This window comes from Cryptotermes secundus, unplaced genomic scaffold, assembly GCF_002891405.2.
Source record: "Cryptotermes secundus unplaced genomic scaffold, Csec_1.0 scaffold66, whole genome shotgun sequence".
Taxonomy (NCBI): domain Eukaryota; kingdom Metazoa; phylum Arthropoda; class Insecta; order Blattodea; family Kalotermitidae; genus Cryptotermes; species Cryptotermes secundus.
In genome coordinates, this window is record NW_019731262.1 from 3,629,860 (window position 1) to 3,657,686 (window position 27,827).

Sequence of the window (27,827 nt, forward strand, 5' to 3'; positions counted from 1 at the left end):
ATGGCCCTGGGGTTGACCCAGCCTCTAAGTCTGAGTCCGACTTTGTGTCTTATGTTACTATCGACGGCCAGTCGGCCAGTCTCTCTTGGAATAAAGCACCTATCTGGGGCTTACGGCCAGATTTTTATTACTGTCAGGCAGTTGCAGGTTTGTTGATGTGTGGTGCTCTCTCTGACGAGAGGACTGGTCTGTCGTTTACAATTGATGCTGGCCTTCGCCATCGCAGTCATTCTCGGGTCCGAGTACCACGGGACTCGTGACCACATTTTACTGTCTCAGATTCGAGACTTTCCTTTTCGTCGCCTCCTACGACTCGCAGGGCTACGGTGGAGGTATTCGACCCCGCCTCCACATTGGATTTTTTCTCAACGCAGCCTCTGAGGGTCAAAGTTACTTTACGACTGGCGGTTTACCGCCAATCAGTTCGTCTTGACGTCAGACCCCTTGAGACCCACGACAAGAGATTTTTTTTTTCAGCTGAACTCTTACGGTAATAGTCCTTATATAACATCATCTTTGATGAGAAGATGGGTTTGTCTCTTATGAATATGTTTGGCCTTGCGTCAAGTGTACATTTTGCACATATAGCGTGTCATTGAAAGTCCGTGCCTCGGCAACAACCGCATAGTAAACACCGCTTCCAACAGTACTTATATTGTTGCATGGCGCCAAGATTGACGCGGGCCACATAGAAACACCACTTTCAGCAGTTACTTCATTGTTACTTGTGTACGTTGCTTAGTGATGGCTTTGATATTGTTGCATATTGCACAGCCGTTGCCTAGTAATGGCGGTTTCTCTGGCTCCCCAGTTTTTGCTTTATCCAGTATGTTTTTGGGCCGTCGATAGTTTCGATCTGTGGTAGACATCGACCAGAGACTTTTCCATTACGGTTAAAGTCCTCAGGTAACATCGTATGTGTATGGCCCTCAAACTTAGGATGTCCGCACGTCCTGTTTCTAAAACCACTGTCCCGTGTTGTTGCATTCATGAATTTCTTAATACAGAGTCCCAAAGCATACTTTATAGTATTTAAATCCTTTGTCGAGGACAGGTATCCGAAATAGTAGTTAAGTTACGCACGAAGTTGTGGAGTCGTTTTCACAATTTTAACCGTATTCGAAAAGGCTTTTTGGTGTGTAAACAAAAAATTATAAGTATCTGAAGATTATCGAATATGTACAGACGGTTGATTTCATTCGAAACTGGATGAAGTCATAATTCCTGTAACGAACCCTACCCAAACAATATATTAACGTTTGAATATGAGATACGCAGTTGCAAACGAAGCAGAAAACCGTAACGGTAAAAACATGAACGAGTTTGTGCGTATTCCCACCTCTGGCATCCATTGGCTGCAATGAACAGGTTAGCTACTGTTGATACTATTAGTAAGCAAAAAACGTAGGCTCTTGCTGATAATGTAGAGAAACGAAGGGGCTGCGAGGAGGGTGGGTGCGCAGCATTGGTTGCGCCGGCTGCCTGCGTGATTTGCGTGACTCTGCGCAGAGGCATATTCCGTATATTGCGCAGAGGATGATGACGACTGCGATGTCGTGACGGTTGGAGGGGGATAGTGGTGTTCGCTCCGCTAACAGGCCAGGCAGGCGGAGGGGTATTTGTGTCTCGAAGTCACAGGCTGTGTCATTCGGTTAGACGGCGTTGAGAAGGAAGTTGTTTAGTGTGATCAGTCGTACGTTACTGTGACGTGGCTAGTTTTATAAAATTGCTTGTTGATCTGCTGTCGACGTAACGCATAGGTAAAGGAATGCAGACCAACAGGTTAATTTTCCTACGTATAGTAGAAGGATAACATTACAATCTGTGTTTTACATACTGTGACATAGAAGTGTTGGTGTGTTGAAACTAAATAGTTGCGGATGTTTTGTATGTAGCTGTTGGAGGATTTTTTTTTATTTGGGGGGATTTTATAAATTAATGGTTAAAATGTCGGTGATGCAGATGGGCAAACGGCAGCACTGTTATTTGTGTGATTTGCCCCGTATGCCTTGGGCTATGTTACACGATTTCTCTGAAGCCGTGTGTCGGGGTTGTGTGAACTATGAGGGTGCGGACCGCATCGAATTGGTACTAGACACAGCGCGTCAGATGAAGCGAGCCCACGGCTTTCAAGAGTCGAGAAGTAGTTCTGGTTCGAAACCCCAGCCGGGAAGTGTACACCGCTCTTCAAGTATACCTCACGAAACACAGCACCAGAATGGTGTTACTGGTTTGGAGGTGGTAAGTTTGCCTCCAGCTGCCCATGTCCCTAGTAGGCAACAGCAGCAGCCGCCTCCACCACCCCCCGGAGGTCCGCATCACGGTTATAGTACTTTACACCACCCGAGATCTGCCGGACTCTTGGCAGAGTATCAGACGGCGTCAAGTGTACCCCAGCCTCCACCACCGCGGAGTGCGGCTGTACCACGCACCCTATCGTCAGATGGAAGCCCCAGTGAACACGAGACTGGGATGACCATGACGCGGACCGTGAGATTGCCGACTTCTCATCTGGCAGCCGCCGCTCATCATAACATGCAGCAGTCACAGCATCATCATTCCTCGAATGGAGGTCGCCCGAACTCTCTCCCACCTCAGGCCTCTGGAGGAATCGGTCTCAAGAGAGGTCTGTCTACCTCGACCGAGGACGACGAACATCATCCTCATCACCATGTGAACGGTGACGGAGTACCGACGACCAAGAGAATGATGAGCGTGGAAGAACACTCCTCCACGTCTCGACCACCGCTGACAAGAGGGGAGTCCCTGCCTGCTGCTGTTACTCACACGACGCCGTTCATAGACAGTCGCTACAAGGAAAAACATCCCGTTAGGGCGCCGTCCTTTGATACTGCCACTTACAAACCTAACGGTAAGGCCAGATCAGTCTAACGGTGAGACTTTTTTCTTTGTCTTCTTTCCTTTGCTCTCTCAGTTTCTGTGTGTTAGTAATCCGGCGCCATGCTTAACCACTGTTAACCTTCTAGTCAGTTCACGCCTGTATCAGGCATTCGACGGTATGCCTCTCAGCAAACAGCCATCTTGATGTGTCGTTTCAGAAAGTTATATTCCATGTTTTGTTTTATAGTTAATAACGAGTGTCGTGATGTGACGAAGTCGTAGAGGCCCGCTCCGCATTCATGGGAGAGGTTTGGGGCGGAAAGGGGATGTGGGGAGCACGAAGCTTATATACAAAGTCACACAACATAGACATGTACGTATTGAATCGGAGTGGGAGATGACAGGCATAGTTGCTACAGTTTCAGTTCGTGACGTCACTCTTACGATACCGTCTGCGCAATGTGTATGTGCGCAAGGCTCTAGTTTTCATTATCATTTTTTTTTAGTTTTTATTACGGTAGCGATATTACAATGCATTGCTTTCGTTGCATCAAAGTGCGTGAGAGATGTGCAGTTTTATTTATAATATGTGAAATGATAGCAGTTTTGGTATCGTGTAATTCACAGAAGCATGATGGGGTATTTATCCCGTTTATACCTGTAACGACAGGTGTAAGATTGTAAACTTTCCCACGTATGAAGCGACGAAACAAAAAAGTTCGGATGCACTACCCCACGTCATTCATCCCTCCCAGCGCCCCGCAGTGTTTGGAATGCTCCCCCCCCACTCTGTTCCGCTGCACTCTCATGGCGGTCGACCTACTGTGTGCCGGCACCCAGCAAGGAACTGGCAGGCACCAGCGGCGGATATTGATCTAACCATAAACGGACATCGCATGCTTGGCGCTTCCACGCCTCATGCGGAGCAAGACAGGCGAGCACTCTTAAAAAAAAAAAAGGCAAAACAAGGGCGCTCCTATGGTTCGTCCAACATGCCTACTGGCCGGCTAGTTGCCAGCTTGTGACGTCATCCGGACATAGTGTCACGGCTCGCATTTGCTTTGCAGAGCTGGAATGATGCCTCAGGAATACTTTCTTCGTCCTCTTGTCCCGTATTGTCCCCCACCCTGCAAGTGTTGAATGAAATGGAAGCCACATCGCATAAGCATATACAAAGGTCAGAAGCCATTCAATTCACTGCATGACGCAGGCAGCTATTTTGCTGCTGTGAACGTGGCAATGAACCTTGGGGGTTCCGTAAGTGACGATATTTTTGATTAGCGACTGTTAACCTTTTCGAGAAGGACCCACCGAGCAGTTTACTGTAGCTCTAACTCTGGGGATTTGACGTTTCATATCTCGGCCTGCTACCGTGACAGGATTTTCGTGGTTTTATTCAGTCTCTTTGAGATATGCCCTGGTAGTACGATTAGGCCATGAAGAAGCCTGTACAATACACTGCAATCCTACGATTCGACGCCTGGATACAGGAAGCGTCGTAAAAGGACGTTTCCCCATGGATTCAATTTTTATTACGTAAGTTCTTAACGAACTGAGATTTTAACATCAAGTGACAATTGAAATGTGTTTCTTTTTCGTGTAGGGCACAGTCTGTTGCTTTTGTATATCGTGAACAATATTTTACATACATTTCGAGTTGTGAGCGTAGTTTATTTCAGTGACACCACGCATTTTCTTCATGCTGTGGATAGTGAAATCGATATAGCGACTGGCTAGGGGCTGGGCGACCGAGGGGTCGGAGGTCGAGTCCCGGTAGGGTCAAGAATTTTCTTCCTCCACTTCGTCCAGACCGACTCTTGGGTCCACCCAACCTCCTATCCACTGGGTACCGGGGGCTCTTTCCCCGGCGATAAAGCGGCCGGGGCGTGAAGGTGACTACTCAGCTCCAGTTAGTGCCAAGGTCTATACATCCACTCCCCAACACGCCTTCAAGGCGTAGTGCTTAATTAACTAAGCACAGGGACAACTTTACTTTTATGATTTGTCTGGTTATCAGCGTTGGCAGTCACCAGATAGCATGGGTTTATGTATCTACGGTTTATTTAACAACGCTGTAAATTATTCTGTTAGGGGTCAGATGGTTAGTCATTGGTGAATTGGAGAGAATGCTGAAGGAAGGAGCCGTGCCCTAATTGCTCTTGCGGAATTTGCCTGGAGGGACTGAGGAAGACCACGAAAAGATACATAAGAATGGCTGACGAATTCTATCTTCTGGGATGTAACGCCGTGTGATCCGTTTGAAGTCAACAGTAGTTTCGGAGGATCATACCGCCTTCATCTTCAGGGTGTAAGAATAAGCCAAGCAAGAAACGAGAGTGAAAGCTTTCTGCTTGGTTCTGTTTTCGTGCTGGTTTCTTGATCGGTTTATTTTTCGACCCTGAAGATAGAGGCGATATGTTTGTCCGAATCGTAGGCCGACTTTAAACGGACAACACGGCGCCATATCCCAGAAGGTATGTACTTCTCATACCCATCGCTGTGAGAACCTTAAACCCTACGTCAGAATAGTCTGTGTCTCGATCGACATTCGAAGTAGGCACCTGCGGATTTCAGGTCACAAATAAGATCACTTCACCCCGTAACCTTTTACGCCGTTTCCTACCGTCGGGTTCCACTTCGGATACCCTTTAGCTGGTTTTGCTGCTTGGGACAAATGTCGCTACGCTTTTGAATGTGGGCCAGATGTTGTTGCCGCCAGGTTTGGAATTCAGCTACCCCGATGTCACTGGCCTTCCTGGGGGACTGCCTGCATAAACACGTATGCGGATGGCCACACCGCCTGTTCGCCACTTTTCCCACGCACTTAGAGGAGGGTTATTTTTGAATGCTTGCTTTCAGATTTTCTCACAGTTGTAAGCTTATTTTTGAACAGAGGGTCTAGTTCTGTTTTCAAAAGCATTTTCTCTTGCGCAAAAAAAAAACAACTCCGTTTTGCAATGAGGCATTGCAACCTTTTCGTCTGCCCTTACCAGTTCATTGGCCCAGAATCGGTACATATTCATAAGGTACGAACCCAACAGGAGGCTGGAGTGAGTAACAGCGAGGAGCTTCATAATTTGTGGTGGTTGGAATATATTATTATGATTATGATTATGTGCTTTGTTAGGTACGTAACATGGATGGGACATAAGAGAAAGTCATACACATTGTGGTTAAAAAAACAGAGGGGAAACAGTCAGTGGGAAAGCCTAGGCATTGATGGGAGGACAGTATTAAAATTGATTCTGAAGGAATAGGCTGGGAGGGTGTGGATTGGATTAATCTGGCTCGGGGTAGGGACCAGTGCGAGACTTCGTGATTACCGTAATGACCAGCCTGGTTCAATAAAATAATGGGGATATCTTGGTAAGCTAAGCGACTGTTAACGTCTGAAGAATACCTCAGCTCCAAGGACTTGTTTAGTTTAGGTAAGCAGCTCATGCAGCAATCCCAAGTTGTCAGCTGTGACGTATGATTGAAGAAGGTGGTTCTGGCTTCCGCGGGACTTACTGTAAAGTCAGTTTTGAATTAATAAATTTCTAATTTGATTTTCTCATTACGGATTAGTTTTTTCTTTAATTTTAATAGCCAGACATTTTGGTCGGAACAGAAAAAGGCGAATCGGTGGCTCAGTATTTTGTGTTATGTAGCCTTCCTGGTTCTCTCATGTGATCGGCTTTTGAGATAATTTGTTCCGGTTGTACTCTTTGTCCTAAACACCCATAGGCCAGGCATAAAAGGAGAAATTGGGGGTTTAAACTCATATTAATTCTTATGATTTCCAAATTGTGTTTGATCTGAATGTTTTTGACGCCCCCCAAAGGTGTCCTTGTCGTGTTGGGGCTTGCGTGACTGTGACCTGAAGAGCTATGCCGGCTGTAGTTTAACTACCAGTAGGGTCACCCATGCCGGAAAGTTCAAAGGGTAGAAAGAGAGATACCCTGGTCCTCCAGGTTGGGCATGAGGCAAAGAGTCTCATCCTGTAAAAAGAATTTTGCTCAGAAACGTAACAACCATCCTCGGGTCATCATGCGTGGGTCCATTCCTATGTCAGCACGCGTAGGTTGTGGAGACTGGTTGTAGAGGAGGCCAAGGCTCATCCAGGGCTGTAGTGTCGACTGGTAGGTAGGTAGGTAGGTAGGTCTTTGGACGCAGGTCGCTACGCCCGCCCTCTCTTAACACAAGTGACAGAGATTTCATGAACCCCAAAATTCCACTACGAGATTACAGTGGGTGAATCATTGGTCGCCAGCCAACCTGGTGACAGTGTTTTTCGAACCATGTACTTCACTGTCGAACAGTTCATTATGACATTTATATCAAATAAGCTGATTAATTTCTAGGCTATCTCAGGACATTTTTATCGGCCTCTGAGGTTATATCAGCTCTCACTGATTAAAGTAAGTTCAGATTCCTAATTATTTAAGAAATAATTAAACCTTTTTACGTTTGGTGAGAGATCAGCCCATCGCCCAGCCAGAAAAAATAAACGAAATGACGAAAAGAATTTTTGTGAACCCCAGTACAGCGCTGCGCTCGAGAAAGTCACGGAAGTCTCCTTGTTTCGTTCGCGTTCGTAACTGGCATTTCGCCTCGCTTGCTTGACTGGCCGTCTCGTATGACGTCATCGCGTCGTCATGGCCTTCTTTTCGTTCGTTATGTCTCGACTGTTGTCGGGCCTAGAGCTCGGGAGGCCGTGGAATGTTGATTCGACCGGATTTTTGTGTGTGCCGCGAGTCTGACGACTCCGTCATCCAGTGATGCCATATCCACAACTGTATTACGCGTGTACAGCGTTGCCAAACATTGCATGAATGACTTATCTTAACGAAAAGTTTGGGAAATGCTTATGAATGAAAGATGTAGATTTACATTGCTGTAACCATCCTTTTCTTTTATTATAATGCCGTTTCATAATTAATTCTCGCTTTACAAATTTCCCGTCTTGTGTTGTTCATGTTTGCGGTTAGTATTTGTTTCATACATATGTGACACATTGGTTGTTTGGTTGAGCTATGAACGCTGTTTAGCGACTCTAATGGAGTAAAGGAATTTCGTATGGAATTGAACCCATAGCGCCCAACGTACCAACTTTTGAAGCTGTTTTTAATTGGTTGCAGATCAGATTTTGACGAGTCCTGCTGTGTGTGTTTACATGAGGCTAGAAAATGCTTGTTTACAGTTTTCTTTCAGCCGGCAAACTGAAACTTTGTGCCAGAATTGTAAGTACGCACTAGAAAAATAAATTTCAGACTTAGGACAGGCCGGTAGAGACATTTAGGTCACTTCGAATGTGTAGTGACGGTGAATTATAGTGTGTCTGTATGCATTCATTGGACACTTAACTGATTGTAGCTTGTACTACTGAAATTTTCTGACAAGAATTGTGAGTCCTCTACATTTTTACCACGTCTTGGACTGTAACAGGCCGTGGAGGCCCATAGGGCTGGGAGACGTCGAGGCTCCCACATTTTCTAGACACTCTGTTCACAGATGGTGTGGTTGTCAGCCTTAGGGCCCCCATACACACACAGTTTGGCCTCCAGTTCGGCCTGCACAGTTGAAGACTGAAAGGCAAAACTGAACGCGTGTGGTGCGGCCGGCCGGCCATAATTGTTTGGACTGTTGGCCTGTGGGAAACTCGTCAGTCCGTCAGTTCTGTCTGCAGGACCGAGCACGTGACGTGTGTGACTCAACATTATAGGCTGGAAGACCGTGATTGTGGCATGAAGCCTGCCGCTTTATCTGCGCGTGTATGGGGAGGAAAGGGAGGGGGTAAACTGTCACAGTTTTGCCTGTAAGGTCGATCGGAAGGCCAAACTGTGTGTGTATGGGGGGGCCTTACGCGCCGGCCGGTCGTCCGTTACCCCCAGGAAGGTTCCTGGTACTCATTTCTGTAAGAGGCTGAGTCGAGTGCGTCTGGAAAGATAGGTAAATTGAAAAATTCAATGACCTCGAACCCGCACCCTTTCGGCTTGTAGCATAGTGCCTTGACCAACTACGCTACCGCGTAGCCCCCAGGCTTCCAGTAATTACTGTGATAAGACAGTGTCTAGTCACTTCACGGAAGCCATAGAACAAATTAAGCACAAGCTAAGTTTGTGCATTTTGTTATGACGTGTCGTTACTCATGCATCAGATTGTCTCCAGGCTGTAATATTGTTAGTTTAGCCATGTCGCTGTTTTCATGTTCTCTTGTCAGGCTGTAACTATCCTTTTGGGGTCAAATTTGTAATGAACGCGTAATGGGGAAGTCTTGCCTATCGTATAACCGCGAAAACCACTTCATAAATTTCTTATGGTTTATGCGCAGACGCTGTCAGTAGATCTAACTATATAACGTCGAATAAAGGAATGATGGGTGCGTAATGAGTTGGGGAGGATGTGAAAGGAAGTGGTCGTGCCCTATTTTGACGTGCTATCCCGGAAAATGCATGCGCGGCCCAAGGAAGCCTAGGGAAAGTTTGTCGCAATGGTCAGTACGTGCACCGAGATTTTAACTCGTGATCATCCGAATACGAAGAATCTATACACTTCATGGTATCTATTGTTTAAGCAGTCCGTAGTAATTGATATGAGTTCCACGTGGTACTCGTCTCCCGGCTTGGAACGGTCTTTGTTCGTCTCTCGGTTCGTTGGCAGTGAAATCATGTTGAATCGATATTAACCTTGGTATACAGCCAATTGCTTCATACTATGGTGGTCATACTCTGTAGCAATTCCTGCTGTTCGTTTTCTGCCATCCGTGACTTGATTTCGTTATGCGCCTTGGTGGGATGGTCACGTCACGAATTCAGGCTCGTCGTGCACGAGTGACGATCGGAATTCACCCATGTCTGCCGTGACTGGGGTAATCAAATTCCCCCATACAGTTCGGTTCTTGGTTCCAGCTTCGTGGTCTCCTCACAACAGTGCGGCCATTCAACATGAACTCACATATTTCTCAATTGCTGAAAATGTGTTCATATTAGAGGAAATGTTATAGTTCCCAGTTGCAACGAGCTGTGGTTTTGGTTGGGTTTTTCCACAGTTTGCACTTTCTTAAGAGAATAAGTACTCCACCCTTCAAATAGGTCAAAGTACCTGCAATGTATTTGAATGATTTCGCATACTTTTCTTTTGAGCCCACATGTGAAATTTGTAAGCAGTTTCTTGTGTTCCTGAGCCCACGTCGAAATTAAAACGTTATCTAGTTTCGATACTTGGCTGGAACAAAACTGGAACAATTTAATTCCTTACCCAGTCGTTGTAGTAACTAGGCCACGATGGTGACAGCAGTGTCCACCTCGCCCCCTTGGTCCCACCCAGCCACCTATCGAATTTGTACCAGAGTGTCATTTCCTTGCGTGATGTGAAGCCAACCAGTTTTCATCTAATGCCGGGATAAAGACTCTCCGGTTTCCCGTACGTCTTCATGGTGTGGTGCGTAATTAAGCACGGACAAGTTTTCCTTAAACTTTTTAGGCGTTCCCGTTGATCTTTACATGGCCTCTGCTGTTTTGGAAATTAAATAATTAAGAAATAGAGCCGTCAGAATGATTTCTCTGGTTGGTTTGGAAGTGTAATCTTTTTACATCATATGAAACTTTGAGTTTTGAAAGACGAGAAGTGATAGAAAAATAATAGCAATAGAAACTTGAATAGCTTCCGGTAAGTTGTGCCGATGCCCTACTTTGAGCACAGGTAATCACTGATCTTTACAGATATTCATGTTAGAGAATTCTTCTATATTTATGTATCGTTCATAACGGGTAAGACAGGATATCAGTATAAGTTCTGAGGATCTCACGGCTCTGATTGTTTGAATCATGGCCATTCGGGTTGTGACTCCTGTAGTCTTATAGCCGGACACTTATATTTCAGAGTTACTTTCTCCCTCTCTTCTTGAAGGTTGAATTGTGTAGGGCAGTGAATTGGTCGGGTTATGTAGCAGGTTGTGTAAGTGGTTGAAATTAATCCCAGCCAGGGCGGTCGGAACAGGAGAAACGCCATTTGCAGGGTCATGAAGATGAAGGTAACTTTTCCTCTTAATCATTGGTCTTTTGAACGAAGCAGCCACTGAATCATTGAAATTGTTCTCAGAGTCTTGCGTTTCCACTGAAGAGGTGTAAAGCTACACAGATATAACATAGTACCTGAATAAATGGCTTAACATCAGAGCATGAAGGTGCCTGCTTCTCTGTTCGAGAATTCAGATCCTACTCTCTGGACGAATGTTTATGTACCTCCTGTAGTCGCCAAGCCCCTCGCCTTTGAGGTTGTACCCTTGGCTTGTTATCCATCCAGGTAGACATTGTTGCTGGTTGTCTTTCGTGAGGGGTGATTCGACAAGGTCACACATAGACATGAAATCTTGTCTGGGGCACTGCTAGCTATCATCCCACTACGGGAAGGGTGGATAGTTGTGCTTCTCTCCTTGTCCATCTTGTGCCTGCCACAGTAAACACTGGCTAGTGACGGTTTTGTAACTCCCTTCCTTAAGTAATATTTGTTTTTTTTTTTATTGCTAGTGGGGTGGGACTAATTCCCTTGTACTGCGGCCACTTCTGGCCTATTGTACCAGCCCCAGATGATAGGCGAGGGTGATTGTGGAGCAGTTGGTGGAATGAAGATTGAGAGGGGACACCGAAGTACTCGGAGAAAACCTGCTCCAGCGCCACTTTGTTCACCACAAATCCCACTTGACCAGACCCGGGATCGAACCCGGGTCGCCGCTGTGGGAAGCCAGCGACTAACCGCTTCAGCTATGGCGCCGCCAATTGTTGAATTAGTTTTAATTTGAATTGATTTACAAATACAAAGCTGTGTCCACATAACACCAGGTTCTTGTGCTACACAGGATTAATACATAACAAACATACAGACTGTAAATATATTAGAAATAAACAGTATTTCAGACTATTTACATTGCTTAAGTAGGTTTAGCTGCCATTACTGTTTCTGCTCTCAGTCCATTTTCTCATTTTACGTTGTAGCTTCCAGCTGAGCTCAGGGGTAATTATTGAATTGTGATTACAGGTCAGCAATAACTGAATAACTTCCACTCAGCCCCAGTATTTGCCAAATTATGTAACGTGGATGAGCTTTTTGTTTGAATGCGTATATGTCTGTTCTTGGAAGACTTACCTGCGATAAATTCCCACTGTGTGGGCAGTGTGAAAGGGAAAGTTGAATGGTGTGTGTTACTCATGGCACTGCATTTGCAGTAGCTGTTGTACAGGCAGATGAGTGGGTAATTCAGTCTTTAAAATCTTATGTTATGAGAAAGCAGACATGTTCTGCACTTGAGAATAGCCTACACCATGGAGCAGAGTTCTTGTTAAGCTTATTGGTGGTCAGGTGGCAAAGAAATTCTCTCATTTTATGGAATACAAGGCTTGAGTACAGTGTTCACAGGGCCCAGCTCTGGCCCATATCCTGAACGAAATGGATGCAGTTCACGTCCTCGCAACCTGTTTCAGTGGATACAAGTGATAACGTTAAATGTATGGAGGTTTTGTTTGAGAAAATTGCTGCATGCAACAGTTTGTAAAATGGCAAACTTACTGCATTAACTCTGAGCATGGTGAAGGAGTGTGAAGTGGCTTGACTGAGATCAGAATGATGGGGCAGGTCAGGGAAACTGCATACACAACTTGTGGAACCATGGTTAGGACATTGATACTCCTTATGACACTGCAATAAAACCTCAGGCATGGAAAATGTAGGCAATGAAACTACGTTATGATGTGAGTCACTTGTAATGCTCATGTGTGAAATAAACTCCACAAATGTACTGTATAACAGAGTTACTACTATGTCAGATCTTCAGATCTGGAGGCAGATCTTCATGAACTCTTAACTTTAGCAGGTTAAAGGAGTTGTCTTCTGCCTGGGCTGGGTAGGACCTAGGGGTGTTATAAATTATTTAAACAAAACAATGGTTGTCTATCTGGAGTAAGCAGTAATGTTACTTGAGAATATGACATAGGCCACTATGCAGTTTGATTGGGAGGTGTACTGAGTAGGAAGTGGAGAATGTGAGAATTGCACTGAGAAGAGCAGGTGTTCCTTACCAGTTGTGAATGGTCTTTTGTCATAGAGTCACTTTTCGCTACAAGCTTGGTGAGTGCAAATGTTGGGTTTAATAATTTATTGTTTTTTTTTTAAGTCACTTTGATGTTGTGGTGTGTAACTTTTCACTGTGATAGTTTTAGGCAATGCATGTGTACTGCATTTCCAGTGTTATCTATAGGCTGTTCAAGAATATATATAATAGCATGACGTAAGCAGTCAACCTTGTTTGCATGTGTACTAAAGATTTTAGTAGTTACATAACCTAGAAAACATAGCTTTGTGCTTACACTGCAGGAAAGGGCACATGGAAGTATTTGGTGCCTTACTAACGTGTGACATTGCTTTAGTAACGGTGAAACGAATTAACGTATCTTGGACATGTTTACCTGTGTGTAAATTAGTAAGGTTCCAAAGGAAGGATCCATAAGAACCTTAATGATGCATTATTTACAGTGCGTTAAATATGAAAAGACGTTTATGATTAATGGGTTTCAAATTTTACCTCAGTCATTTAAGAGAATGCCAAGAGTAGCATTTTGAAATAGAGTGTACCTGCTTTCTGTTTCTTCTCCAGTTCACTGTAATCATCCTAGCATTTAAGACGACTATAATAAACTCTGCAGATGGGTAATGTCTTTAAATACATTTCTGGAATGGAAATAACTACAAATCAACCACCCGTGGTCTTCCCAGTTCAGAATTTATAATTGCAGACTGTGTATAACATAGATGTATAGGATGTACTTGTATAGACCCAAATTTTCTTGATCTCGGCACCAATTAGAGGTGAGCGGTGAGCTTCATGCCTTATCCGCTTTACCCGTGGGGAAAGAGCCCCCAGGTACCGCTTGGATAGGAGGCTGGGTTGGCCGCAGATCCGGTCTGGATGGCAAGGAGAAAGGAAAATTCTTAACCGTATCGGGACTCGAACTCAACCCCTTAGTTGGCCAGCCTGTAGTTAGTTACTGTACCAACTGCGCTACCCTGGCTCCTCTCTGTCATCTGTGAGCCAGTTGTGTAGAGAATGTAGGAGCCTCCACATCTCACATCCCCGTGGGCCTCCACAGCCTGTTATGTGGATAGCTTTACGTAACAGATGAGGGTGTACCCACAAATATATACAAACTAAAAAATTACTTGAGCATTTGAGGTTCTCACGACAAGAGTCGAGATAACAGTATCCTGTGGTGTAACACCATGTCATTAGTAGATACCACTGTTATGGAGCTGCTACCTATCAGATGACATGGTGTTGCTTCATTGAGGAATGTAATCTTAAAAGTTGATTTAAGATTTTGGTTGTTAAAAGTACAGAGTCGGCATTTTCATGGTCAGGACAAGCCTGCTCTCGTTCATGAATCCAAACTATTTCACTTGAAATTGGCTATACTAAGTTTTATATTAACAGGATAGTTCTTGCCACCTAGATCAACTGTCACAGTCTTCGCTCAGATATGATAGTAATTTCTAATTTAAAAGATTTAATATTCTGTTAAGCGAAGATGTGTTGAATGTGTAATATAAATGGGAGACACTGAAGTGAAATCTTTGTGTTGAACCCAGCCTGTCAGAGACAGGAAAGTGAACAGGCACTGCAGTGTTATGGACTAGAACAGCCTTTTCAGTTTGAAATAGCATACTAAGTAAATTTCCCTGTCTACCCACATACATACATACATACATACATACATACATTCATACATACATGCATACATTCATCTGCGTTTCAAGATATTCATAAGTGCAATCTGCACTGAATATGGAACATGTCACAAGCTTTACAAACAACAATACATCTGTACAATTCCAACATGCCATATCACAATAACAAACAAACATAAATGCAAACAACGTCCATCTAAATAAATACATAAAATACAGATTATATTTACACGTAATGTCTATATTGATTCCTACTGTGGGACATCCATCAGCCAGCATGCACTCCCCTTCTATTCCTTAGCTGTTGATCCCAACAGAAGAGCAAAAATTCATCAACAGTATATGACGGATTATGTATTAGGACATTCCTTATTTCTTTTATAAACTGTTTTTTATCATGTACTAAATCAGTTAAATAATCAGGCAGACTCTTAAATATTTTTATACTCGTGCAATGGACCCTTTTCTGTCTCATTGCGAGTTGTGATTGTAGGACATGTAAATTTCTTTCGTGTCTTGTCAGTCTCTCATAAATTGAATAATTAAAAGAGTAAAGTACTCCAAGTTATTTATCGTAAAAGTTATCAAAGATAAAATGTATTGCGAGAGACCAGTGTTAATATATATAACTTTATAAATGCTGGCCTACATGACTCTATGTTTCATCCCCATTATTATTCTAATAGTCTTCTTTTGTAAGAGGAAGATCTTCTTGGCCTCTGACGAATTACCCCAAAAAACTACTGGTCACACTCACGTATGTGCGTATCATAACCAGTTGATAGGAGCTAAAGTCATTTATACTGTAGCAGGTTTGTTATTGTGGAAATATTGAAATTATCATGCAAAAGTATATTGATTCATTATGGTGCCTACACAGTTTAATGGCAGAGAGATCCACAGATGTGGAGCTTACCTTGCCAGTGTATGCTTGCTTTGAATTTCTTTGATTATGAGCTTGTCAGTTCATTGCAGTCTGATGGTGTCTTGGTTGCAGACACAATCTTAAGTCTTCACTGCCATGAATTCTTCTTATTCCTTGTTAATGGCAGTTTTAAGGGAAGAGGTGAATATTCTGTTACAATTTAGGGGCACAATATCTTTCAGTTGTGAAATTAGTTTAATTTTTTCATTGAACTGCAGAAGTTTGCTCAAGTAGCAACACTTCTGATTTCTGTTCTGAAGGTGCCCAGTTTGAATATTGTCTGGGACACTAAAAGTACGTAAGGTAAAAAGGCAAAGCTACCCCTATAACAGGCTGTGGAGACCCACAAGGTTGTGAGATGTGGAGGCTCCCAAATTTTCTAGAAAATCGACCCACAGATGTCGGTGAGGTTGTCAGCCTTATGCACCGGCTGTCATTTACTTACAGGAAGAAAGTTTTGAACTTGGACAGAATTGCAGGATCATTTCTGTGATACAAAAAATGTTCAACACTTCTTTTATGCTTCAGTGTTTCTTTATGTAGGATGTGATGTTGGTTGAATGCTTTCCAGTTTCATTGGCCCACACAGGGCCTGTTAGACATATGGGTGTCTTGTGAGGATAGTGTCAAGTTATGTACTTTTGGCAGTAGTGGCCTAGGTCAAGGTACTTCAGTTTTAAGTGGCTGAAACTGAAGAAAAGGCACAGTAAGTCTGTCATGATAGGTAGTCCCTGCAAGTCCCTCCTGCCACGTAGTAGAGCTGGTTACCATAATGCCAAACATATTGAACAGAATTACATGGGCAGTGGAACATAGAGCTGGGTTCCATTGGTACAGTACAGATCCATATTTACTACCCTTTTTGATGGTTAAGTCACAGAAATCCGGATGGTTTAGTAATTTAACTACTGAAATTGCTAGTCATCTAGTTCTCCCCTTCTGTCTCTTTCTTTTATTGCCTTCTTGATTTGTTACTGTTTTTTATTTTCTGATATTTTTTAGTTTCACCTGTTGATTGCTACAATCGGCTTGCGCTCTGCACGGGATCGCCTGGTTATCGTTCGAATCTTGTGTTGCATGTGTGCAGGTTACCCCGCAGTACCTCTGGGCGTGAGTAATGGAGGCGCAGGCTCCCCTCTGGGCCCCCGAACCGGGTCCCCCCCGGAGTCGCAGCAATCCAACTCTCAGGCCCCTTCTCAGCAGCAGCAGCAGCAACAACAGCAGGGCGGCAACGGGCAATCGCCTATGGCAGCCCTCATGTCAGTAGCTGATAATCTGCCCCCTGGTTCACCTCGAAGTACTGGGGGGAGTCCCCCGGGATCTGGGGGCCCGAGGTCAGCCTCAAGAGGTTCTCAGCATTCACCAAATTCCTCAGGTAAATTATGAAGAGAGCAATTTGCGATTTCTTGGCTTGGGGGTTCCTGCTGCACTTGAGCTTCCTACTTGGGGTGCTGCTTGCTTGGGTTTGATGTAGGATAAGAATCAGATTCAGTTAACATTATTAACACTTTCCAACTACAGAGCTAGGAATGTACTTGATAATTTTGTCCATGTATGTGAGAAAGTTTCAGTGACTTGTATTTATTGAGCTGAAAAACAAATTAAATTGACATGTTAGAAACAAGTAAGTGTGTTTTGTAGGTTTCAAACTGAAGGAACTGGAACATACATTGCTGTATGAAACTAGTGGAATTAACCAGTAGGTATTAGGTTACAAGATGTACTGACATAGAGTTATGGACCCTGAGATTAGAGTTTTAAAATATGTAGTATTCTAGCACTGCTGACAAACCTAAACTGTAGTGCATCCTTCAAAAAGAGTTAAAAAAGCCTGTTTAATATATATAAATTTTTACAGTAATGGCACTGTGCGTTTGCAACATTATTGGCAGTTACTATTAAGGCTGGACAGGATCTATACCTTTGCATGATTTTCACGTGTTCTTACACTGCATTACATTATGAAGCTTTTGGTTGATTCTGTGTTGGTGTTGCTAGAATTCTTATTGTTCACTGAATAAAAGTATTAATTTTTCAAAACTCTTCAATCAGCAGATCTTTCTCTTGGAACTCAACACATGCAGTTACTCTGTCTAGTATTCAGATGTTTGCAGACATATTTCATTCAAGCTGGTACTGCTGCTCATGTCATGCCTGAATGCAGTTTACTAATGTTATTGGCTGGGGTCGGTCTAGCAAGTGTACCTGAAGTGAGAATGATTTGAACTGAGGAATCTTTCACATGACCACAACAAGGTTGGGTGTAGCATGTCTAGTTCAGAAGTGCATGAGCATGTGTTGATATGTTTTAAAACAGAAGTCTCTTGTGTTTAAACACGGTACCTGTAGGGTTTGTTGAGTTAATTTCCTCAGTCTTCCACTGTTAGTGGTATCAACGCCACAGAAGGGAAAATCGTTGTTTAATTTGTTGTTACTGAATTTGATTAAAACAAGCAGTAGCTGCATGCATCCATATGTATGTTTATGGTTATTACAGATTTTGATGCAATTGTGACAGCCATTTTGCATGATAATACATCTATTTTTCAGAAATACTGCAGTAGGCATTTTCTGAAAGGAAAAATATTTTAGATATGGCCTTCAAATACATTCACTTACTTTTTTTTTAATTCATTGTTTTGATATATTGATTAGAAAATAGTAGCCAGCTTCATGAAACGTTATCATATTTATGATATGCAGCAGTGCACTCATCAGTAATGTTGTAATTAATACTTAATATGTATATCAGTTAGGTGTCACGTACACATGGCCTTGACTGCTCTGTCATGCCCATCACATACTTACGGTTCAGGCTGTAAGAAGAGGCTGCATTTATTACAGATTAATAACCCAGTGCCCTATTTTTATGCACAAGTTTCACCAGCGTACATATTTGCTATTTGAAAAATGTCTGCTATAACCTTGGCGTTTCATGCTTTTGGTATTCTTCCGGTTTTAATTTTCTTTGTATGTTTATCTCCGTACCAAATTTCACATGTTAGGATATCTTAACATGACTTGTTAGTTATCGCTATCAAAACAGTGCGTAAGTAGAGAATCCGTGTGAAGTTTTTGGGTTGTCTTAGGGCACATACATTTGCATTCCTGCTATATTGATATTTAATGGTAGAAGGTGATTGTAGTTAAGCAGATGTAGTCCACCAGTAGGAAGATATTCTTACCAGGTTTGATGAAAATAAAGACATTTTTGGACAGTGTTAAGGTACACACAGACCCATGGTAATATCTGTAATAGTAGAACAAGGAAAATGATCTGAAAAGAACTAAAACAGCGTTTGTTCAAGTTGTATTCTAGTTTTTAAAGTAGCTGGAATTTTATAATAACTCAGGTTTTCTCTTTAATACCAGATAAATGGAAATAGTTTTTGAGAGCAGCACATAAACAGATCATCAAATTCTGACTAATTTGTGTGCACGAGCATGCCATGTGGAAGCCTTGAGAGAGAGATAATGCCTTCTTTGAAATGTTCGTACCTGCCCCCCAAACTATATGATGCTGCACCTCGAAAGACCATAACCCAATTCACTTCCATGAGATCCTCAGATCTCATTGTTGCCACACCAAAAATATGTCTAAGGTTTTTCTTAGGAGAAATATTTCTTGCTGTCATGTGAATGTGTATTTGTAGTTTCTAGTTGACATGAATATTTGTTGCCAGTATGATGGAAATGAGTGATGATGATTCATTAATGAGTGATGATGATTCATTCCAAGTGCCACGAAGTGATGAACACCCTAAAGATGAATATATATTTTAAACAGTAGCCTTTGCAGTTAACACATGAATGCTCACATAGATTTCAAATTATTTTCTATGACTTTCCAGGGTTCTCTCAGACAACAAAATTGAAGTTTATGCAGTGAACAGTGGATTAAAATTGTTTCCTATTTCCTGCACAATTTATCAGTTTTATAAAATTTACATTTAGAAGGTTAGGGACGCACAGTAGCGCAGTTGGTTAAGGCACTGTGCTACAAACTGGAAGGTTGCGGGTTCAAATCCTGATGAGGTCATTGGATTTTTCAATTGACCTAATCCTTCAAGCCGCATTGTGGCCCTGGGGTCAACTCAGCCTCTAACAGAAATGAGTACCAGGAATCTTCCTGGGAGGTAAAAGGCAGCCAGTGCATATAAGGTTGACCTCACCTCCACCAGTGAAGTGAGCCGATTGTCTAGAAGATGTGGGAGCCTCAACGTATCACAACCCCATGGGCCTCCATGGCCCTATTACAGGGATAACTTTACCTATACCTCTACACTGAGAAGCTTAATACTGTCTAACGTATTATGTGCTGGCAGGAGGTTTCTGGGTTGAAACTCAGTCAGTGAGCAGCCATCCTGATTTTTCATGATTTCCTTTTGTTCTGCAGATGAATGCTGAAATAATTTTGACTTCAATCAGTTCCTCCTCCAACCTTCCTGATTTTCATAATCATCTTAACTGTGTCTCAAATCAGCACTTCATAATCTCAGCAGTTGAAACAGTGGCATAAATAAAAAAGTATTTCAGAACATCAGATGAGTTGTACGCAGAAACCACATACCTGATGAAATTGTCATGTATGAGTGGTGCTCTGAGGAACTGTAAAAAATGTTCTTTTGAAATATTCTATGCGTATAAAAATCAAGGTCTGGCTAATGTGTTTTTTCAGGATCCAGTAGTGGTCGCCGATCATCAGGTAGCCGTCATGTTAGTTCAACAACAGTGACCTCTAGTGAAACTACCAGTGGTAATGGCGTGGGTGGTGGAGAGGGTGCCGGCACACCAACTGGTAGTGCAGGAGAGGCAGGTGCCAATTCTGGTGGAGGTACCAGCAGTGGAGCCCCAGGGGCTGTACCCAGCACAACTACGCTCAAGTGTACACTGTGCCAAGAACGGCTCGAGGATACACATTTTGTCCAATGTCCCTCCGTCCCTCATCACAAGTTCTGCTTCCCCTGTTCTCGGGATAGTATCAAGAGGCAGGGGGCTGGATCAGAGGTCAGTAGTGTCTTCAGTCACGTAATATTGAGTGCATGGTATTCACAGTACAAATAGTATCTTTGTAAAGTGATTATGTTCGGTAATTTTGTGTGTTTGTTAATAATCTGTGTGGTGGCCACTGTGAAGAGTTTCTTGCTTGGCTTACTCTGCAGCCTTGGAGATAGAGGTGATATGTTCCTCCAAAATTCCACATGAGCCACGTGGTATTACAATCCAAGAGGCAGTACTCTTCAAAAGAATAAGATGTTTTACAATTGATTTTATTAATATCATTGTGTAATATGTTGCCTTGAGTAATTAAGTAAATCATTTCTTTTTGCTATAGGTTTATTGTCCAAGTGGAGAGAAGTGCCCTCTGGCAAACTCAAATGTTCCTTGGGCATTTATGCAAGGTGAAATTGCAACCATCCTCGGTGAAGAATTTAAAGTGAAGAAGGAAAGGGAGACTTAAGCCACAATGAGGGGGACCCAGGTAAATGGGTTATTTGTCTCCATACTTGTTTCCAGCTTCTCTTCTCTTTTTCTGTAATTGAGAGAGAGAGGTTGTGTACTGCAGTGGGAGGTCAGTTAGCAAGCCGATCACTCTGAATGTGGCAAGGATTAAAGGTGTGTGGTACAGTTACCACATCCCAAAGTAGAAGCTGATGGAGAGGTACAAATAAAAGCATCAGGTTTAGGTTTCAAAGAGTTCCTACACCCAGGAAATAGAGGCTGGCTATTTCTGGGAGGGTAATGGTAATTCCTGGCTCAGGATATGAAATAGGATGAGTTGATAACAGGAAGGTCTGTTGTAAAGCCCCTTAAGATATTATTGTACGATCAAAGTGCAGGCTACTTTAGGCCTTGAAATGATTAATATTGGTTATTTTATGGTCGAAGTATAGGCTACTTATTGGCCTTATATGGTAAATATAGGTAGTCATCTGTTTTTGAAAAATACTGATTTGTGTTGCATCTTACATTCATGGTTGCTAAGGTGGATGTAGTATAAAATGGAAATGGAATATCACAAGCAGTCAGTTGATACGACTGTGTTTTGTTAACCCTCATTTCTGGAAATCGTTTTGATATGATAAGGGTACATGGCATATTGGGTATTTTTTCCTTACCTGGCCATTTTCTCACATTTTCACAATGATGTGTTGCAGACATTTGATTTTTCTTTGCTGATCGATATAATTTCTTGTTGGCAAAAACAAAAGTAGATGCTGTGGCTCTTTATTTCATGTCTTTCAGAAGGATTTGTCTAACGTGTACATAACAAAACATTAGCATTTGTACATATGGTTTGAAGAGTCTGATGCATTTGTCTTGTGATTTGCACGAATACAAAATGTTTTGTGTAACAAGCATAACACGAAGACAAAAGACAGGTACAAAGTTTAGCAGTTAAGTTCTGTAACTTCAAGAAGAGTCTGGTGTTGCTTTTTAAAAAGAGAGCAAGTTTATGTGAAGAGAATGTGTATTAGTTAATGTAGCAGCTCAGTTTTTCATTCAGAGCCAATTTTTTATGAAGAGTTTTATAATATACTCAGATTAAAAGTAATGAAACTCTCCTTAAGTGTACAAATTTTGAGTGTCATGTGTAATATGGACATTTTGTCGTTCTTGGGAGGGCCAATAGCAGTAAAATATTTTACTAGTATAAATTATAGCATGTTTATCTTGCGTCATATAGGAAACGTTTTTATTTTATGACTAAGTGTCGTCAGGTTGAAGCAGTGCGTCACTAAACATGTTCAAAATTTGTAAAGATAACATGAGAAAATTGTTAGGAAACTGTCAGGTGTTTAAGCTCCAGATTTTAAGAATTGAATTGCACTTGTTACAGTAATTTTGTCTAATATACCATATTTGCACCCAGGTTTGAAATTTATAATTCATATGAACTATTCACTCCTCATGAAGGAAGTATTGCTACTCTTTATGTAACTAATGAAGGTAGTGGTTTGGAGTGAAGAAGTTCTGGGATTACTGCTTGTGGCTGAGCCAGCAGTACAGTTGCTGCTGTAACAAGTGTTGTAACTTGCCAGTCCAGTGTGCAAGAGAACTTGCAATACTAGCTGAGCAATCTCAGGCCTCTCCTTGTTTTCTTGTAATTAACCTGTATTTTTGCTGTGACAGATAGTTGTGTACACTACTAAAATACAAAGTGTTTTGTAATAATAATAATAATTATAAATAATTAATTCATGATATAAAAGTTCCTTGTGGGCATTTCAAGTCTTTATATAATTTTGTGCTCTTCTTAGATATCTAACTTTTTTTTCCTGTTCTGCAGTAATTGGTTTAAATCTTCCATAAAACCTATAATGTTTAATTTCCAGAAGTATGTTATATCATAAGTATTATTTCAAGGTTCAGTGAAATCACTCCTCTTCTGTTAAGATTTTGGCCTACATTTTAACAATGCACAACCTCATCTTTCAGCTGACACGATATTTGGGCATGATCTAAACCAAACAGAATTACTTCAGCTAGACACTGTAGAATTTGCAGTAGGATTATGATACATCAGTATTTTAAATTTGTCTCAGTTCATATTTTTGTGCCATGAATATGTTAAAGTTCAAACTATTGAAGTCTGCAGTTTCATTGTCTTACTACATAGTTTGCATTAATATGATAGTATGGATTAGGATATTTTGACTACAATGTTTCTGTATACACATGTGATGTGGTTTTAAAGCCTCTCTTCACTGAAGAAATTAGTAAAACTCAAAACTGCAGCCTAGGAATTTCCACTGAGATACGCTTGTCGTATAGTAGCTTAATTTCAGGTTGTGCATACTTACCATTTGACCCTGGTAACTGTTTCCAAACGTTTTTGCTGTGACATGCCTTAAATGGTGGAGTGTAGCTGCATTGTTGGGGGACAGGCAGGTTGTATTTACCATCCATAAGCTAGTAAGGGCATTTTGGGGTGGGCTTTGTATCAGCACTGTCTGCTCAACTGTGTCGTTAATCGTTTCATGTTGTGCATCTAAGTCAAGCAAATCATTTAAACATGTACATTAAGGGAGGATTTGACAAAGCTATAATCTGCACCCGCCCCATTAGTTGCACTTTGCTGTTGTCAGTTTACCGTACAGCCAGTAGCTCAGGGCATAGCACTGTTGCTCCTGTTAACTCTCTTTGTAGTTATCGACATATCAGAGACCATCATGAACAAGTGGCAGTGTGAACCACCTTAGAGAAATGGTCTGGCTAGTTGGAAAAGGATGGAAATTAGTTTCTGTGTTGCAGCAGGAATTTCTGGAACTTGATATACTACCGATATTTTTAGTATTGATTACACTATGCATCATGGCTGTCACTGTTGTCTTTCTGCCAGTGATGTCATTAATTGTCCTTATTCCTTTTTCCTTGTTAGTATGAAACCCCACCAACACTCCTTATGATAAGAACCTAGTCAATGCCTGGGCGACTCCGTAATTAGTTGCCCGAATGAAAGGAACTCCAAAACTCGCTGGTGTGTTTTAAATGAGAAAAAAAAATCCCTTGTGTAGTAGCATTAAATTTAGTAGGTAGAGAAATATTTACTCTCTTGTTCTATATAGGTTTTTGCTATGCTGCAAATCGATTAATTGTAACAAGAAGTGGAAAAAAATAAACGTTTCTGTAAAGTTGGTCCTATACATGAAGTTGGAGCATTTTTAATAGTGAACATTCATGTGTTCCACTTTGGTTCGTTTGTACAAAGAAGAATTTTTGTGGTAACATTTTTTTGTAATGCAAGAACATAAAAGAAGCAAAAGAAATTAGTAAGGTGACTTCACACATTTGCATGAAACTATTAAAACGTCTAATATTTACAAAAACTCCCAGCTAAATGTTTATGTTTGATGCTTCGTTTTTTCATGTTTGCAGTCTTCAGTGTTATATATTAATTTACAGTCCACATGGTAACAGCATTAGGTGGAACCGTAAAACCAAATTTGAATCTGTTAAGAAGTGATATTCTGTTCTTGTTTCATGGTTGGAAGTGTGTTTTGATGCTGCTGCTATGTACAAGGAAAGAGATCTTAATTTTATATTTCAGACTCAGAATTTATATCAGGAATGCCAAATGTGAATTCATAACTGGGTTTGAAATGCTAAGACATTTTTTGCTCAGTTATATGCAAACTGAAAAAAGGTACACTATGTGTTGTCTTTTTGTGAGATTTGAGGAAGTCGCAGCAGTTACTGTGAAGATTACAGTCTTGGTGTGTGGCACCGTGCAGTCTGGTAGATACCAATATTTTAAAAAAGTATGATGCCCCCATCTTCATGGTAGAAGAGCAAGTGAGAAGGGGGAAACCGGTATTGCTGCAGCGAATGAGAACACTGGGACCAGGTTTCTGAGCAGACCAATAGGCGAAGTAAGAACAGAGTGGAGAAGGGCACTGCTAATATTTAAAGAGCCCTTGGATCACAGTGCATGGTGCCACATTACACAAGACAGTATTCTTTGTGATTACTGATTTTTTTGGGTGTTGTACACCTCTGATGTTCCAAAGAAGCAGCATTTTGGAAACTGGATTTCTTTCCATCTTCAGGTGAAAGTCTGGGAAGCAGCTATTCCTGTGGGTTCCAATTGAAAGAGCCGACTGTGTGATTCTTGTGAACCCCCAAGAGTAGATGCATCCCACCATTTTCTCTTGAAGATGGAAACATCCAGTTTCTGAAACATGTTTATTGGAACGTTAGGGGGTGTGCACATTCCATTAAGTCTAATCCTGGGGTTTGTACGCCATCATCAAAACCCTTTAGAATTACTAATCTGTATGTTTTGTTTATTTGAATTTTATGTTTAGTTAGGGTTACAGTACTAAATTGAAAGTCTTTAAAAGACGGCAAAGGACACACGTGGTATGGATATATGCATACACACATTTTTCGGTGCCCGTGAATGTATATTTATGTGATTTCTTACACATAGATAATTAAGAAGGAATATATTATTTTTCCAGTGTAAGCAGAAATACTGACTTGATTTCCTAGATCGGTCTACCCCATCTTAATTAAATTTAAAATTATTAATTTTGTTTTGTTTAATGATACCTAGATGGTCTTGTTTCAGAATGTTAACAAATTTAGTGACAGATATAACAGGCACAGAGGATTCATGTGCAGTGCTGAGTAAAGAATGCCTAAAAATAATTCCTAGTGAACGTAGTGTCTCATCTTTTTCTGTAGATAATTCTGGTTTTAAATATCACAAAATTTAAGAAATGTGGACTGATGAATATTTTGCGACTTGAGATTAGTCCAGATTCATGCCTATTTATTTGTAGTGTAAAACCATGATCACTTAATGTGACAAGGAACAGAAGTCCTTGCCATTTTGGAAAATTGTGGCACCATTGGTTTGCCTCTTGACAGAAAATCCTTTAGAAGAAGTGAGAATGGCGTCATTTATCAAACACTGATCAACAAATCTGCAGGTTGTTAGGTTTCCGGTGAATACTGAATAGTTGATTACGCAGGTGTCAATAAACTGGTGATGTTGACACTTTAAAGAAGAGTAAATTAGGGCAACTGAATTTTTGTTGCCATTAGGAGGAGATAACCATAGAATGGAAAAAAATGTTTTTGTACTTTATTGTTTTTCACAAGAGTTCTTGTCAGTATTTTTAATAAAAATGGATACAAACCACATTAAAATTAAAGTAGTGAATATATATGTATGTTTTTTATGTTCTCTGATATATACTACCCCAGTGTTTTTGTAAATATATGTAAAAATAGATTTAAAAGCAAATATATATATGAAACATAATTGTGGAATTGTGTTGTAAATGGTTGTTTCTCATTGCTTGAATGTTAATGTATGCCCTTTATACAGACTTTATGTTAACTGCTTCATTAATTTGTAGACAAAATGGCGTCACCGAATTATCATCCAATCAGTGTTTTAGGAAAACCTTGGTAATTACTGCTTTGTAATGACTAAGAATGCGATACCTACTACTCGTCAAATAAAAAATATTTTTCGGTGTTAAAAGTTCTTTCTTTATTTGCATGTGATACCCTCCTCCAGCGTCCTATATAAGAGGGACCTATGTTCTATCTAATGAAAGATTATGTCAAGATGTGTGTGAGGTTGACGAGAGGCAACTGATTGTTGTTTCCCTTGTTAGTTTATGTGGCTATAGGCATTTCATGATTCCCTCATGATAAGCTGATAATTCTGAGCCAGACAAATTTCTGGCCCTGTATAGAATCCGAAAGTTCGTTACCACATTCACAGGAGCCTGCCACGGCCCAGTTATGAGCAGAATGAATCCGAACAATAAAAGGGTGAAGTTGTCTCCGTGCTTAACCAATTAAGCACTACGCAATGAAGGCGTAGGAGGGAGTGGATGTATAGATCCACATTTTCTTAATTTGGCACTAGTTGGAAGTGCGTGGTTATCTTCCCCAAACCTGAGCTCTCTTAGGGCTGGAAATCAAATTGCACATCCATACAGAATAACGGATGAACTTATAATTCTGTATATCTCAGCCCAATTTTTAAAATGAATGGATAGAATTTTTAGTATCTGATATTAATTCTTCTGAACATGCATTTCTCACAGCGGTGACTATGAAGAGTACAGTCTTTTACGTGATGTAACGCCGTTTAGTCCTGTAGTCCACCGTGCAGAAATAACTATTTCCATCTTCAGGGTAGAAAGAACCCATGCAACAGGCATCTTGCTGTAGAGCTGCAAGATAAAGGCGTATGTTCCTCCGAAACGTCGGTGAACTGCCAAATTGCGTGGCATTACGTCAAGAACACAGTAGGTCTACTGATCACTAAAGGGACCCATAGACATACGAGTCCGGCTCGGGGAGCTTGACTCGGGAGCCGGCCTGGGATTAATTTCACCACAAACACATGAGCTGACTCCCAACTTTGCGATCCACACACGGACGAGTTTGGCTCATTGGAACCTGAGCCGACTCGCATTCGCGAGCCAGACTCGTACTTTTATGGGCCCCTTTAATCTGCTCAAGGAAAGCATGGTTGATGCGTGTACACGAATAGACTGACACTTGTGCATAAGACGGCCAAGTCAGTCGACCGTAACAAACGATAACGTGCCTGAACTTTAACATACCGTATGTTCATTTTCCAATATAAACTTCGTATTGATAAGATACGAGTTGTATTTGGCAACAAAATGTATCTTAAAGAAATACGATTAGTGGGTGGAGATTAAATCATCTTGGGTTAGGATCCAGTGAGTAGGCTTTTGTCAACGTGGTAGTGACTCCTCGGGTTCCCTGAATTTCTTGACAAGCTGAGCGACTGTCAGCTTCTGTAGAGGAATTAATGCTGCAAGGAGTTGCTTCGTCCCTCCTG

General features: G+C 41.6%; 2 protein-coding genes across 3 annotated transcripts in view; both read left to right on the top strand.

Moving 5' to 3' along the window:
- Positions 1-27,827, top strand: part of LOC111866698 — a 366,904-nt gene that overhangs the window by 253,024 nt on the left and 86,053 nt on the right. The window lies entirely within an intron of this gene.
- LOC111866699 (probable E3 ubiquitin-protein ligase IRF2BPL) lies at positions 1,597-26,483 on the top strand. 2 transcript variants are annotated; one of them, XM_023855885.2, is made up of 4 exons: positions 1,598-2,872; positions 16,572-16,859; positions 20,163-20,491; positions 20,820-26,483. In XM_023855885.2, the coding sequence occupies exons 1-4, from the start codon at positions 1,939-1,941 to the stop codon at positions 20,943-20,945; spliced, it is 1,677 nt and encodes a 558-aa protein (XP_023711653.1). In that variant the 5' UTR covers positions 1,598-1,938; the 3' UTR covers positions 20,946-26,483. The 2 variants fall into 2 exon arrangements, with proteins under 2 accessions (XP_023711654.1, XP_023711653.1); XM_023855886.2 differs by lacking the exon at positions 16,572-16,859 and having other exon boundaries at positions 1,597-2,872.

Bases quoted from the DNA above. Each gene is read 5' to 3' on its own strand.
- LOC111866699 (XM_023855885.2), top strand. From the start codon at position 1,939: ATGGTTAAAATGTCGGTGATGCAGATGGGCAAACGGCAGCACTGTTAT. The intron at 16,860-20,162 runs GTAAATTATGAA...GTGTTTTTTCAG, and splicing joins GCATTCACCAAATTCCTCAG to GATCCAGTAGTGGTCGCCGA. The intron at 20,492-20,819 runs GTCAGTAGTGTC...TTTTTGCTATAG, and splicing joins GGCAGGGGGCTGGATCAGAG to GTTTATTGTCCAAGTGGAGA.